At 37.5% G+C, this 13,763-nt stretch overlaps 1 protein-coding gene across 5 annotated transcripts in view; it reads right to left on the minus strand.

Annotated features, from left to right (window-relative positions):
• SRPK2 (SRSF protein kinase 2) overlaps positions 1 to 13,763 on the minus strand; it is a 126,136-nt gene that overhangs the window by 29,813 nt on the left and 82,560 nt on the right. For all 5 annotated transcript variants that reach the window (XR_005952735.1, XM_041405461.1, XM_041405458.1 and 2 more), the window contains 4 exons: positions 10,983 to 11,134; positions 5,094 to 5,202; positions 4,443 to 4,530; positions 4,109 to 4,196 (listed from right to left, as the gene is read on the minus strand). Coding sequence is in view for 4 of the 5 variants with exons in the window: in XM_041405461.1 (XP_041261395.1) it covers positions 4,109 to 4,196; positions 4,443 to 4,530; positions 5,094 to 5,202; positions 10,983 to 11,134 (437 nt within the window). In the remaining variant the exon portion in view is untranslated. The remainder of the gene's footprint in view (positions 1 to 4,108; positions 4,197 to 4,442; positions 4,531 to 5,093; positions 5,203 to 10,982; positions 11,135 to 13,763) is intronic.

Below are 13,763 nucleotides of genomic sequence, written 5' to 3' on the forward strand. Positions count from 1 at the left end.
TACTGCAGGAAAACTTCAATGAACCAGACTATGTTAAGAGACCATTCATACAGTTGACCACCTGTAGACTGTCAGAAATCTTACCTAACTTCTCTAACTTTTATTGACTAAAGTCTTGGCAATGATCCTAAGAGTCAATGTCTTGAGTTAAAATGAGACTTACCTTATCTGTCAATTTATCATACACATTCTTCTCAAGTACCTACTTATAAACATAAAGGTAACTCAAGTTTTAACATCTGCATCCTCTATCCTGAAGTTACACCAACAGTAATAGGTCTCAAGACTGGTCAAAGCACTCTGTGAAGAACTGTAACACAGCTGTTTCCAACTGTTCATCTCATTTCACGTTCCTGAATTCCTATATAAGAGGAAACACTGAATAGTCATTTCCCACTCACAGCAACTGGGTGTGCTCAGAACTCTGTGCCATCTAGAAAAGGAAACAGTCTTGGTTACTTCACCCCACAATGAACACAGGTCACGAGTAGAGCACACAGCCATCACAGTGGATGAGCAGAGTGCATGAGCTCTGCAGGGCTTATTAACTGAGCCCACGCAGTCAAGCTGCAAAGCTACAGCAACACAGATTGCAAAAAGGCAGGACACTGCAACATTCAGAAATGAAATATAGGACACCCGCCCACAGTCCTTCAGACCACTGCTGCTGCACTCTCCAATGCACATTCCTGACATTCCTTGCACTTACAGAAATGTTAAGCATTGCCAGTAACCAGAAGAGAAAGGGATGTAGGGAAGTAAACAGCTGAGAGGCAAGGGAGTGCACCAAGAAGGAAGATCTAAGAGGAATGGCAGAGGCAGGCAGAAAGAGGGAAGGTCAGCAGAAAGTGATGTCTACCTGAAAAAAAGAGATTGCAACATTTTGCAGTGAGGACTTGGACAAACTCAAGGGACACTCCATACTGGAGAGACAACTGGAATGGAGAGAAGATACAGAGCAGGCTCGGTGTTGGGAGTAGGGATGCAGAAATGTGCCTGCTGTCTGATTTACTATCCTGATCTGAGAAAGATTAACCTTAAGCCAGACTGTCCAGAACAAGGAGAAAAGTTGGGAGAAGTTCTGCATTAACTACCAGGAAACCAGCCTTGCAAGTCTCAGGATCCTCCTACAGCACCAATAACCTGGCTGGGGAGAAGGTCCAAAAAGTCCTGCAACAAAAAACCCCTGAAGCCCACCTAGGAGACATGTTTCTTGTGAAATTCTCTTCAAAGCAAGATAGGGGATGTCTCCCAGGAGGAAACTAAGCACAGCAGCAGAAGTGAGAGTAAATCTAACATTAATCAGCTGACAGGTTTAAGTACTGAGAGCTGTTCTTTCTTGACTCAAATCCTACCTGTAACTATCTATCTATAAATATACATTACTCAAGCATTTAGAAATATGACAAAGGACAAAGGATAGTTAAGCTCTAGTACCAGCACAGAAGACTTTAGGATGCATCTCAGTTCCTTTTGGACTGGCAGCATTTAGACACTATGATAATTAATACTCTATAGTCTTTTGAGATACATTTATTACAATCATTCGTATCATCAGACATAATGTCTGATTGTGTGGGAATGTCTCCTTTGGTTTTTTTCCATCTGTCTCTCAAAACACTTGTTCCATTATATGATTATCGGAATCTTTCATTAAAAAAATGCTACACTGAAATGAACATTTATTGCAGCTCTAATAAATGTCTACTTCAAACAAACATAATAATTCACACTGAAACACTAAAGTGCCCAAGATCATGAATCCTGTTATTTCATGAAAAAGTCGTAATTGCAATCTTTGCAAAATAAACAAGTAGGTAAAAAAATTATCAGCCTAGTGCAGCATAACACATTATTAAAATTCCTCTGTATATAAACACTAACTCCTTGGAGAAGTGATAGTTTGCAGTCTCTCAGTGCAAGGCCAATGGCTCTGCACAATCCCAGCTCTGTTCTACATGGTTCTTGACAATTTTCCCTGTTTGGAAGCTCCACGACATTTTGTGGTATTAGCCATCCAAAGGATTCACCCACCTCTCTTCTGTCTTGTTTTAGCTTTTAAATGAATTCCATAACCAATAATCAAGCCTCTGTGAAACATATGTTGCTTTATTTTATAGTCAAGCAACAGATATTTAGTGACTTGCCCAAAGGAAGCTGGAAACAGCAGAGCATGGAAAAGATCTCAAATTGCTCTATTTCTCTCAACCTGAGAATCTCAGTGACACTAATGCAACACTAATATGGCATTTTAAAAAGTAAACAGCACCAAAACATTAAAATCAATCCTGCTTCATCCTAAGAGAACCTACACCAAAGATTATTTTCCCTAGAACTTAAAAAGGAGCTGATGAAATAAACAACACAACCAACCGCTGCCCAAATAACTCAGGATGCACAAGCTGTTCTCAGGAAAACTCAATGCATAACATACTTGGTATCGTATTTTTGCTAGCAGTCAGGACTTTGACAGACTTCCAGGTGCAATTTAAAATTGAGTCCAGGATCAGTCCATCCTGTATATTGGTCCTTTTCTGGAAAATGTACTTTCCAGTAAGACAGGAACATCTGCCTTCTACATAAAAATTTCTGTACCACCAGTTTTGAACATGAAGGCAAAACTGAAATAGAATAAATCAACATCAGCTGTCCAGTTTTAATCTGCCAATACAAAGCTACCTGACCCCTCATTTTTCACTGGCACATGGTCTCTCTGGCTTTCTCAGTGTAAGTGCTACATTGCAATAAGATGTAAGTTTGGATTTCAAAGTATTATCACTAAAAATATTTGTTCTTCACACCTAGAAAGAGCCCTCACCTTTAATACAGTGGTATACATGTAAATCTTAGCAAGAATTTAAGAACATTACTGGGAAATTGCTCTGATAAAGAGATGAGAGTTACTTCTAGTATAGCTATAAATGCATTATTGTACTCCTTATTTCATATTAGTGTTTTATAATAAAACATTAAATCGTAATTTTTGGTTTTTAAAAATAATTATTCCTCAATTGTACTACAGTCACACGAACACAAATAAAAATGGGCAAAGGTAAAGGGGATTAGACACCAGTCTGTGACTGAGAACTCCTGACCCCACACTCTCACCACATACCCAAAGGCTCCATAACTAATGCCAAGAGCCAGATGAATGGGATGAAAGCTGCTTGCACACTTCTGTCTGTAAGGATGCTTTCTAGTGAGCATTCAGATTTACTGACAGTCACCTTCTACGTTCCTCTCCTAGAAGATGGGATTTGGTGAAAGGCACCTTAATCTGATCTGCTGAAGGCTGAAGGCACAGCACCAAAATCACTGTATAATCAGGCTCTCTAGAGCAGGAACTGTCTCTATGGCAATGAGACCCATGAACAATGAGGTCTGCTACTGGGCTCCAAAACACAACAGGCACACACATGAGTCCAGCTGTAACAGTAAATGGAAGCACAGTAATATAATAAGCTGCTAAAACACCTAATATAATTAGAAAGGAGAACTCAGTTTAGCTCGACTCTAAAATCAAATTTATTCACAGACCCAAAAATTACACCGAGAATTAGTTGTATTTTACTTTATCTCTTTTTCTACCACCCCTCTTTTGTTTTTTTAAAGAAAGCTTTCAAAGACAAAGCTTTACAACCTTTGCCAAAAACAAGGTTAGCACCTGGCCAAAAAATGACATGAACAAGAGAAGCATCTCCATGCCCTCACACTTCTCACAAGAAAACAGAAACCAGCTTTTTCATGACACTGACAATTTCTCTTTACCAGTCTAGAACAAAAAAAAAAAAAAATTATTGTAAACTTCAGTTATTAAAAATGATTTCAGTAAACTCTATTTTTAAGTAATCTACCTCTAGTTCTACCAGACCACAAAAGGATACATAAGACTTCTTTTTTGCAATTTTGTAATGCATTTAGAAAAACTAAGTTACTTTCACTCCATAGAGCGCCTTACACACTGCACTTCCCCTGGCACCTACATACATTTTGATGCTTCTACTTTGTATATTTAAAGTAAGATTTAGAAGAAAAAAGCCAGAACTAAATGCTTATTTCAGTAGACTGAAATATCTTTAAAGAGAATGCCATGTTCTCAAAAGGATACGAATTCCATTCATTCCAGAAATTTTGAAGTCATCAATTAGCTGTACAACCATATCCTTGTTGGGATCATTAGGGTCACTTTCACGAACCTAAACCAAGAATGCAAACACTGACGTTTTAGGAAAAAATTCACTTTATAATACTATTTGGTTAGATTTCCACACAAACTTAAGTATTTTGGGGCTTCAGAAAACACGTTAACCCATAATAAGCCACATGTTTAGAGGACAATATGTAAAAAAAACAAGAGTCTGAAATCAATTCTCTATGGTTTTTTCATTCACTACTACTACTGTTATTGTTATTGAACACTGTATTGCAATAGTGACACTTACACATTTGAGCAACTTTATTTCATCCAAGGCTGTCTCCGTATAATGCTGGGCACTTTTCACAACTTTCATTGCAACAAACCTTTTTCCCCTTGAAAAGAAGAGAAACGTTTTCAACGTGTGCAGTGAGCTAAAACAAACATACTTTGAAGTTGAGAAATTTTAACTAGAATATGCCACAGTCTAATGCATTCATACTGAAAATGCTGAAATTACACTTAACGACAACTTTTAACAATACTCTGTTAACAGTGTAACTTAGTGAGTATTTAGTATCATCCTTGATAATAATGTCTCTAAAAGAGGGATCTGTTCACACAATTTATCATTTAATAAAGGTAATTACATTTTTTCATTAAAGATACAAAAGAAATAAAAATATAAGCTTATTCTTGCATGCTCAAGACAACATGCAAATTCAATAAGAAAAGCTAATTTGTCAAAGAAAATAGAATTACATTTATTTCTGGGAGCTTTTATAAACTACACTGTTAATCGAAAGCAAAGTAAGACTGTAGGCATCTTTCTGCACAAAAAGATAGTGAACATTTACATAACTTTATCATGCACATAAAAGAGAAGTTACTGCAAACAAAATTAAGTAATATATTAAGAAAAAAAGTTTAAGTATACGGAAAAAAATAGTTTTCTTACTGCATATCCCAGCATAGCCAGACTGTAGAGAAGTGTCCCCATCCTAACTTCCTAATAACATGATACCGGCCATTGAAAAGATCACCGATTTTCACCGGATGATAGCCCCCTTTCATGAGAAAACAAGTAGAAAAAAAGAATTTTAGAAAACAGACAAGAATTCACAGGTTTTCAAAGTAATTCTCCTGTAGTATAAATTTTCCATTTTAAATTGTCCTGTACTATAAATAGAAAATAAAACTCTAATGGTAAAAATTCTGCCTCGCTTGGCCTGGAGGGAAAAAACTCATGTCCTGTAACTACTGTAGAGTTTATTCACCCTTCTCTCTTATGGCTTTTATTTATGGTAATATAACCATCTGTTCTCTATTTCCTCAGGCTTATCTTTCACTTCACAGACAGTAGAGAAAAGATCTACATTATTTCTTTATCATATTTGAAGCCTCTCCAATCAACATATTTTGGATGATTGCAGAATCTCAAGAGAGATTGTTTTAACTCCCATTTGGTTATGAGTAATAAAAGCAGCAATAAAATACTTCCTGAGAAAATGCTGAGAACAATGCAGACTTCATTGATGCTCTTCTACTTGGCTCCTGATCCACAGCAGCAATGTATTTTTCTGACATCTGAGGGTTTTACAGTGAGGAGGAGGAAGAGAAAGCAGGCAGCTCTGGGCTTTGTCTGAACTGCTTTTCCATTTCTAAAGTCTGCAGTCCAAATGTAAACCACCACACATGTTCTCCACAAGCCCATTAGGGAGAAAGGCCAACAGGACAGAGCAAGCTGGAGCTCAGGTTTCTAGAAGGTACAATGAAGCCTTTTATTTCTTTTGTATTTTGGGAGACAATCTCCCACTAGTTAAACACAGGGAAGACAATGAACACACAAGATTTTTATTGAGACCTTAACACACCAACAATAACATCCATAATTTTGCCTAAATTGCAAACAAATAATAAAGCTGCACCATGCAACCTTCCAGGACTCAGAGCAGCTTCCAAGAAGCCACTTCTTTGTCTCTTTCTGGTCCTTCACAATGTCATGCCCAACTGTCCTGTAGCAGGATCCTCAGTTACTGACTAATCAATTTAGAATCAGAAAAATCTCCAACTACTTTCTGAAAGTTCCTGGATCTGTTTTGAATCCCCTGAATATCTTGTTAGAACTGGTTAAGATAACTATGTGAATTTATAACTTAATTCCTTGAATTTAAAACAGAGACTTCTCTCTTATCTCCTTTTATCTGTGGGAACAATGATGTCAAATCTGGATGTATTTTTATTCTCTTTTTGCTAATAACATCTTCTGCCTTAACAGAAGTTCAACAGTTCTTTTATGAACTCTCCTATGCTGCCAGAGCAGAATAATGAATTTGACACAACTGTGCTACAGAATTGTAACGATTACATACCCAGGAGAAGGATAAAACTTAAATGACATATTGTGCTAGTGTGTCCAGCAAACTCTAGAACACACCCAGCTTTGATATATGTGTGCTAAGGTGTAACTGCAGGCTTAGCAAACAGCAGACACAGCTTCCCCAAAAGCTGACCCTTCCCTTGGGGAAGACCTCCCCAGCCCTCCCATCACTGGGAAGGAAATGCTCATGAAAGCTGCCAGGACATCTCACCCAGCACAGCAAAATGATACTTTCATTTCCACTGCTGAGCTGTGCCACCCTCAGTAAGGATGCCCACACTGCCAAGCTGGAGCTCCTTATTTCCAAATCAAAACCCAGATCACTTCTGGAACACCTGACTAGATTTACCCTCAGTAGAGAAGGGGAGACCTTATTGAGAGTAAGAGTTGACTATGATACTGTCCATCTGCAAACAGAAACAGCATCAGCCACAGACGAAGCCCGAGTCTGTTGCAGCTTCACTATTACAGAAATTTTGCTAAATAAATGCAAATACATGAATCGGTACTGATACAAAAATTAGAAACAAAACTAAATTTGATTTTGCCTATTTAAGCATCCTTCTAGTAACAGCTGATGGAGATATTTAACAATCTGGATAATATAATCATTATTTAAGACAGCTATTGACTGGTTTAAAACAAACAAACAAAAATCTAATTACTTGGCAATTTTTTTCCCACAAAATTCTAGGCAGGAGAATGAAGTTATAGATGCAAGAAGAAAGTTAAGAGAACATACATGAATTCTACCTTTCCTTACTGAAAAGGTATCCATTTGTGAAGTGAATCAAATCTGATGACCTGCTAAATTTATATGAGACTTCCACACAACACACCATTGAAGATAAAAATATGTTTCTAGGAATAGTTTAGGCAAACAAGAGCCTTTTAAGTCTGATTCTACAAACAGCTTTTGGCATACTTATGCTTCAAAGGGTCAAAAATAATCAAAAATTTGTGATGGTTTTTTCCCATCCCAGACAGAAAAGGAAACAGCATAGAGAGGAAATCAAAGACACCAAAGTTAATAAACTGGGGCTTGGTCATTTAATTTAGTAAACTCTATGTGTTGGTAGCATAACAACACTATATATGTAAAAATCGTTGTTTTGATCCCTACACCACTTACTGATTATAACAATACACCAGCATATGTGACAGATGCCAAGAGTGGGAGCATACATAGCACATGAGTATATATATTTCACAAGATACTTTCCACTATCCTAAGTGGACACAGCAGGAGCAGTTTTGGAAATAATCTGTTACCATTCCTGTACACACTACTCTCTGATTATTCCTATCAGCAACATATGCATTTACAGGTTGTGGACAACCAGGTAACAACCTACTTAAATTATGTGTATATCAAAAACTGGTGTCATCCTATGATGAATGTAACCATTTAAGTTCTCCATGATACTAAAAGTATTTCTAAGTATTAGTAACAAGAAAGAATCTATGCAAAATTAACAAGCTGATAAAAATTATGTGCTTTTGGAAAAACAATACTTTGAAAAATATGCAATGTATAAGTGGCACTGCTGATAACATAACACAAAAAAACCCCAGCCTGTTGTACTGCAGCCCACACAGGAAAAAAAGTGTCTCTCACAGCTAGCTAGCTACATGCATGCAAGAAGGAGGGTCAGAAAAATGAGGTCATTATTCCTGAATGTCTCCTGAATGTATTGGTAATTGTAGCTGGCTCCTTCTATGTTTGTATAGGGAATTATTCCCTTTGTGAACTGGATGAATGGGAGACATCTCCAGGGGGCAGAGAAGATGATCAGAGAAGCAAAAAATTCCAATTACATCCATGACACAACTCTTGCAAAAAAAAAAAATCACCAAGTGTTTCAAGGCTTTTCAGAGAAGAAAAACTAGCTTTATAAAGTACCCCTCAAAAAAATCATGCAGTTGGACATTTGATATTTCCATTCCTTCAAATAAATATTTGAAAAGCATTTCATGCAAATTCAGTAACACAAACAGAAGTAATGTCACAGATTTAAACAGGCCCTGGAGGAAGCCCCCGGGGAACGGAAGTCAGCCTGCTTTTCACAGATGGCTGCTAGTCAGTCTCTTTCACATCAGGTGCTAATACAAACTGATCCAATTTCCTCATTAAAAAGCACTACTATGACTATTTACTAACCACCATGTAATGTGGTCAAGATGCAAGCTCAGCACACAGTAACATACCCTTAAAAATAAAAATAATAACAAAAATACTCAATAGGAAGTACAGCTAACAGGCCATATGTTGAATTCCTGAAAAAAATAATTACATACTCATCGTCAAAATTCCCCTCCTATAAAATTTCAGACTGGGGTTGAGAAGAGATGAAGTATGCTCTGGGGCTCAGTCAAAAACCCTGGATGATTGCCATTTTGAAGACAAAATTAGGAATAAAAGAGGCACTCCAGTAATAAATGACAATTTCCAAATCTTTATCCTCCACTCTCTACCCAAAACAGAAAAAGACATTCAAACTAATAACACATCTCTCAAAAAAAATTGAAAATGCATCTAAAAGCCATTCCAGAGTTTTTTACCAAATAACTTAATCATTCCCTATACAGAACATAAAATATATAAACAAATCCCATTGTGGTCATGGAATTCAGATCCTTATAGAGACCCTCCCTTCAGTTCCACGCCAGCAGACTGAAAGAAGGAAATACACTGCTCAGTCTTACAGGAAATTAGGGTCAGAAAATAAGCAAATCCTCTACTGAAGCAACAAAAACACTGCTCTCAAAGAGCACAGATCACAAGTAATGGTCGTGACATCCAAATGAACCAAAGCTTGAACCATCCTTAATGTACTTTAAAAAATTCAAAGCCTCAGGATCAGAAGAATTCAGAAGAACCTTTATGCACACAGAAGTTCCCTTTAATTTTTCAAGAAGCCTACAAGTAGTATTCTTAGTGTAAAGTAGTTTATTCCAAAAGTGCACAGATCTCACTACCGACCTGCTCTAGTTAAACAGGTAACTCATAAGCAGGCTCTCAACTCAGACTATTTTTTTGTTCTGTGATCTAGCTTCTGCAGATGGTGACATTTTGCAAGGGATATAGACAACAATGGACTGTTTGAAATTAAATGCAGCCCTTATTTCAGGAAAGAATAAAGTCAGAGCTTTGAAATGCTTAATCTAAAGGAAATACAGATGTTTACGAGTACACAGATGTTTAAAGAAAACCCTATTCATTGATGGAACATATTAAAGACACCAGAAGAGTTATCTTACAGAACAAATGTGTTTTAAAACGAATAAAAAAACAAACCAAAACACTTGAGCATGGTTCAGCAACATGTTTTTCTCTTCCCTGCTGCAGACTTCGACATCTAGTTTGAGGTTATTATTTGGCTTTCACTATTAGCATCTGTAAGCCACTTATACATTTGAAATATAACATATTAATAAAACTTCTTACACCAAAAAGAAATAGTCACTTTCCATTGTTAAATATGTAAACACAAAACACCTTTCCAGGTTAGGAAGGGGAATCCTTGAAATAGGACATTTCCAGGTTATACAGAAACTTCTGATTAAGAAGACATTATCACATTTGACACAGGAAGTGATCCTTTGAGGAATACAGAATACCAGATACAGTCTGTGTGTATAGAGTGCTTTTTGACTATTCAAAAATACTGGAGATATAAAATTCTGATGTAAGTTTCTTGAAATCTACTACAACAGTAACCCAGAGTTGATGGAACTTTTATTTATGATTTTTCATGTAAGTACAGTGTACATTCTACCCTAATAGGAACAGACTTGCAACTTTAGCAGTGACATTAAAATAAATTTAAGTATTGACACTGTTGTACCACAGTCACACTTTTATGCATTGAACCATTTTTAAAACCTAAATATAACCAATAAAAAAATTAAGGAAATTGAGTTAAAATGAAGATGCAGAGAGCCTCAGACAATGCTGAGAGCTGTGAAAGACACCACGTGGAAAAGAAGCATGTAGCATGTTAGGCTAGTGCAAGTAGAGAAGAAAGGAAAAAGAAAGGATACAGTTTAAAAAACAAATTTATGTAATGCTCTTAAAGGCACCAAAGCATTTTAGAACAATTTGGAGTGTTTTCACTCCAAATTTCAAAGAAGAGTTGTTTGTCTTGGTTTGGGTGTTTTTGTTTCTCTTACAACTGACATGAATCAAGGGAAGTTTATTCTCTATACTTATAATTGGGGCATCAGAAAGAATACAGGGATGCCATACTTGTATATTTATTGAAAAATGTATAAACAAGCTATGGCTAAGTGAAAAATAAATGCTGACGGCAATTATGCATCAGGACCTCAAATGAAGAGCTGTTCCTAATTCTTGCATAAGCAAATTCCATAATTAAAGATCAGCTCTTTAAAAATCGTCAAGAACCAGAACTACGACTGGCATTGACAGCGTTCAGCCTGAGCAGCAGTGTGAACTGCACCCACCTTTACAGTAATCTGCGGGATCCTCCTGCTCCTCATCGTCGGAGCCCAGAATCTCCTCCTCGGGCTCGGGCGGGGCGGGCTCCGGCAGGGGCGGCGGCGGCGGCGGCGGCGGCGGCGGGGGAGCAGAGGGAGCTTTCTGCTGAGGCTCTGGCCTGCAAACGGCACAGAGAGCACACTTAGCCAAGAGCCACCTCACCGGGGTGCCCAGCCCTTCGGGGCTGATGAAAGGAACAGCGCAGCATCTCACATTCTCACTGTCTCATATCCCCCTGGGGACAGCGGGGAGGCGTGCACACAGGAACCTGGCCAAGAGCCGGTCTCGTGTGAAAGAGCTTGCAAAACACACAGGAAGTACACAGTCACATACAGACGAGCTTCTGAAACTCCTCAGGAGCAAATGAGACATTAGACCCATCTCCTTGAGCACAACTGAGAAAAAATACTTTTGCAAAGAACATCAAAGTTATTCTAAAGTTATTCTAAAGCTCCTGCCTGCGAGCTGAAAGAAGAAAGATCTCAGTAATACACAGCAAGAAACAATCTGGAGACACTGACCCGAACCTTAGCGCTTCTCATCTGTAGCTCATGCCAACACTATGGAAAGCTGTATCAGTATACAAAATACTGAAAATATTTATTAGAAAGTAAGAGAAAAAAACTCATCTTCCTAGGTAGTCTACGATGCTCATCCCAGGGCGTATCATATGTTTTAATATTCACTAATTAATTTTAAAAGAAACCAAAACAAAACCACCAAAGTCTGACACCACCAGGCAAGAATTGGGGTTGTTTTTGGTTTGTTTTTTTTTATGTCTTGCAACTCCTATTTCTTTAAAAAAACCAACCAAAGTGAAATGTATTTTATATCCTGTTCCAAAGAAAGCAGTACTTGGTTACTACGAATTACATTTCAAAACTAAGCATTTTCAACAGATTTAAGTCCAGACTTGAAGTGATAGGACTTCCCTGCCATATAATGAAGAAAGCCTTCCCCCCAAACAGGTTGATGGTGTTATTTTTTGTATTTATACCTCTTGCAAATAAAAAGTATATACTTTCCAAATACATTTGCAAAGTAACTTAAGCATTTGTGCCATCAAAAGCTGCTACAACTTACATTTATATCTACTTCAAATTAACCAGTATTTTATCCTTCATCTAATAAATCTGTAATTCACTGATATTTCAGCACCTAGAATTAAGATCAAAATACTTCATCACGAGTAAAAACTGTACTTATGTTTATCCCACTTCTAAGTCATTTTCCTCATAATTCCTTTCCCTTTTAACACACTGCCATTGTTCAAGACAGACAGAGTATTTGGTGTCAAAGAGAACATGGTTGGTCAGAAACAAATGCCACTGGCAACACTCACCACCTGCACGGCAGCTGCTCTGATGCCTTTGCTTAAAAGGACGTCACTGCAAGCTGCACTGCATACTAAATTTATCTGCCTGCTACTCCTTTCAGATAATAAAGTTCCTCAGTCAAAAAATGGTCCATTTTAAAAAGGGGTATTTTTAACTAATTTATCAATGATTTAAGTTATGATGAGAAATCTAATGAAGTACATGAATTTACAGCATTTTTAACCACATGCAACTAGACAGAAGAGAAAGAAGGAATCCATTTGTAGGCTAAAAAATAAATATATTTGCAGGTATTCCTACTTAAAATTATGTTGGTTGTTTGCTTCCCTCTTTCATTTTTGGCTCCCAACAGATGTCTTTACCTGGTACACTGAGAGGAAAGTAAACTGCAAATGGAAGGTTCAGCACACTCTCTGACCAGCCAATCCTACTACAAACCAGATTACTGACCCTCCTGGTTTCACGGTGCCAGCAAGCTCCCAGTGACAGTGACAGCAGCTCCTACACCTGATCCGAAGCTTAAACCCAACAAAGCATCACAAAAGGACCTACATTACAAACCCTGAAACTTCATCTGCTGGGCACAGGACCATTTTGGATACACAGACCAAGGATTAGGAACACCTAAAAATAAAATCTAATGGTTGGACTTGATGGCCCTAAAAGTCTTTTCCAGCCTAAATGATTCTACAAGCAAGAAGAAGAATGCATAGTGAAACAGCCTGTACTTCATCCACATATCTGAAAGCAGGGTGCAGGAACACAGGCACATCACCAGTGCCTGCACTCCTTATTTCGGATGGTACCATCAATCTTCCTTTGTTCTGACCACAAGTGTCCATGTTACTATTTTGGTCACATGAAATGGCACAACTATAGAAAAGTCCAGGGTAGGGTAGGGAAATGCAGCGTGGTGGTTAAGCCCAAAAATTCATTGAAATAGGCTAAGAAAACAGGGTCCTTCTGAGCCTTCTGAAGCTACTGTATTTGATTTTGGTTTGAAAGGGGTTATTTTTCCTGTCTTCAATCCCAGTTGATTTTTATATTTAGAAGTCTTTTGTTACTGTCCTTTGTGGACACCAGGAAGGAAGGAAAAATATTACTGTATTTCCTTCTGGAGTTATTTATGATTTTTGTTGGCAAATAACAAAACACTGCTTTAAACTGAGGCAGATCTTGGGTTTACCTATTTAGCTTTGCTTGCTAAATCTTCTGGAGCAATCAAATATTAGTACAGAGAGATGAGGGAAGGAAAGAAACATACTGAGTTACATCAGTCTGACTGCTAATTCTGCATTTTTGGCAATTTTTTCCTCTAGTTTAGAATTCTTAGCAAGAGATTCCTATCATTCTTTGGTTTTTTCACTTTTACTTTTCTAGGATATATGTAAAGATCAAGTCTTTAACACT

This window comes from Onychostruthus taczanowskii, unplaced genomic scaffold, assembly GCF_017590055.1.
Source record: "Onychostruthus taczanowskii isolate IOZ18803 unplaced genomic scaffold, ASM1759005v1 scaffold23, whole genome shotgun sequence".
NCBI classification, from domain to species: Eukaryota; Metazoa; Chordata; class Aves; order Passeriformes; family Passeridae; genus Onychostruthus; species Onychostruthus taczanowskii.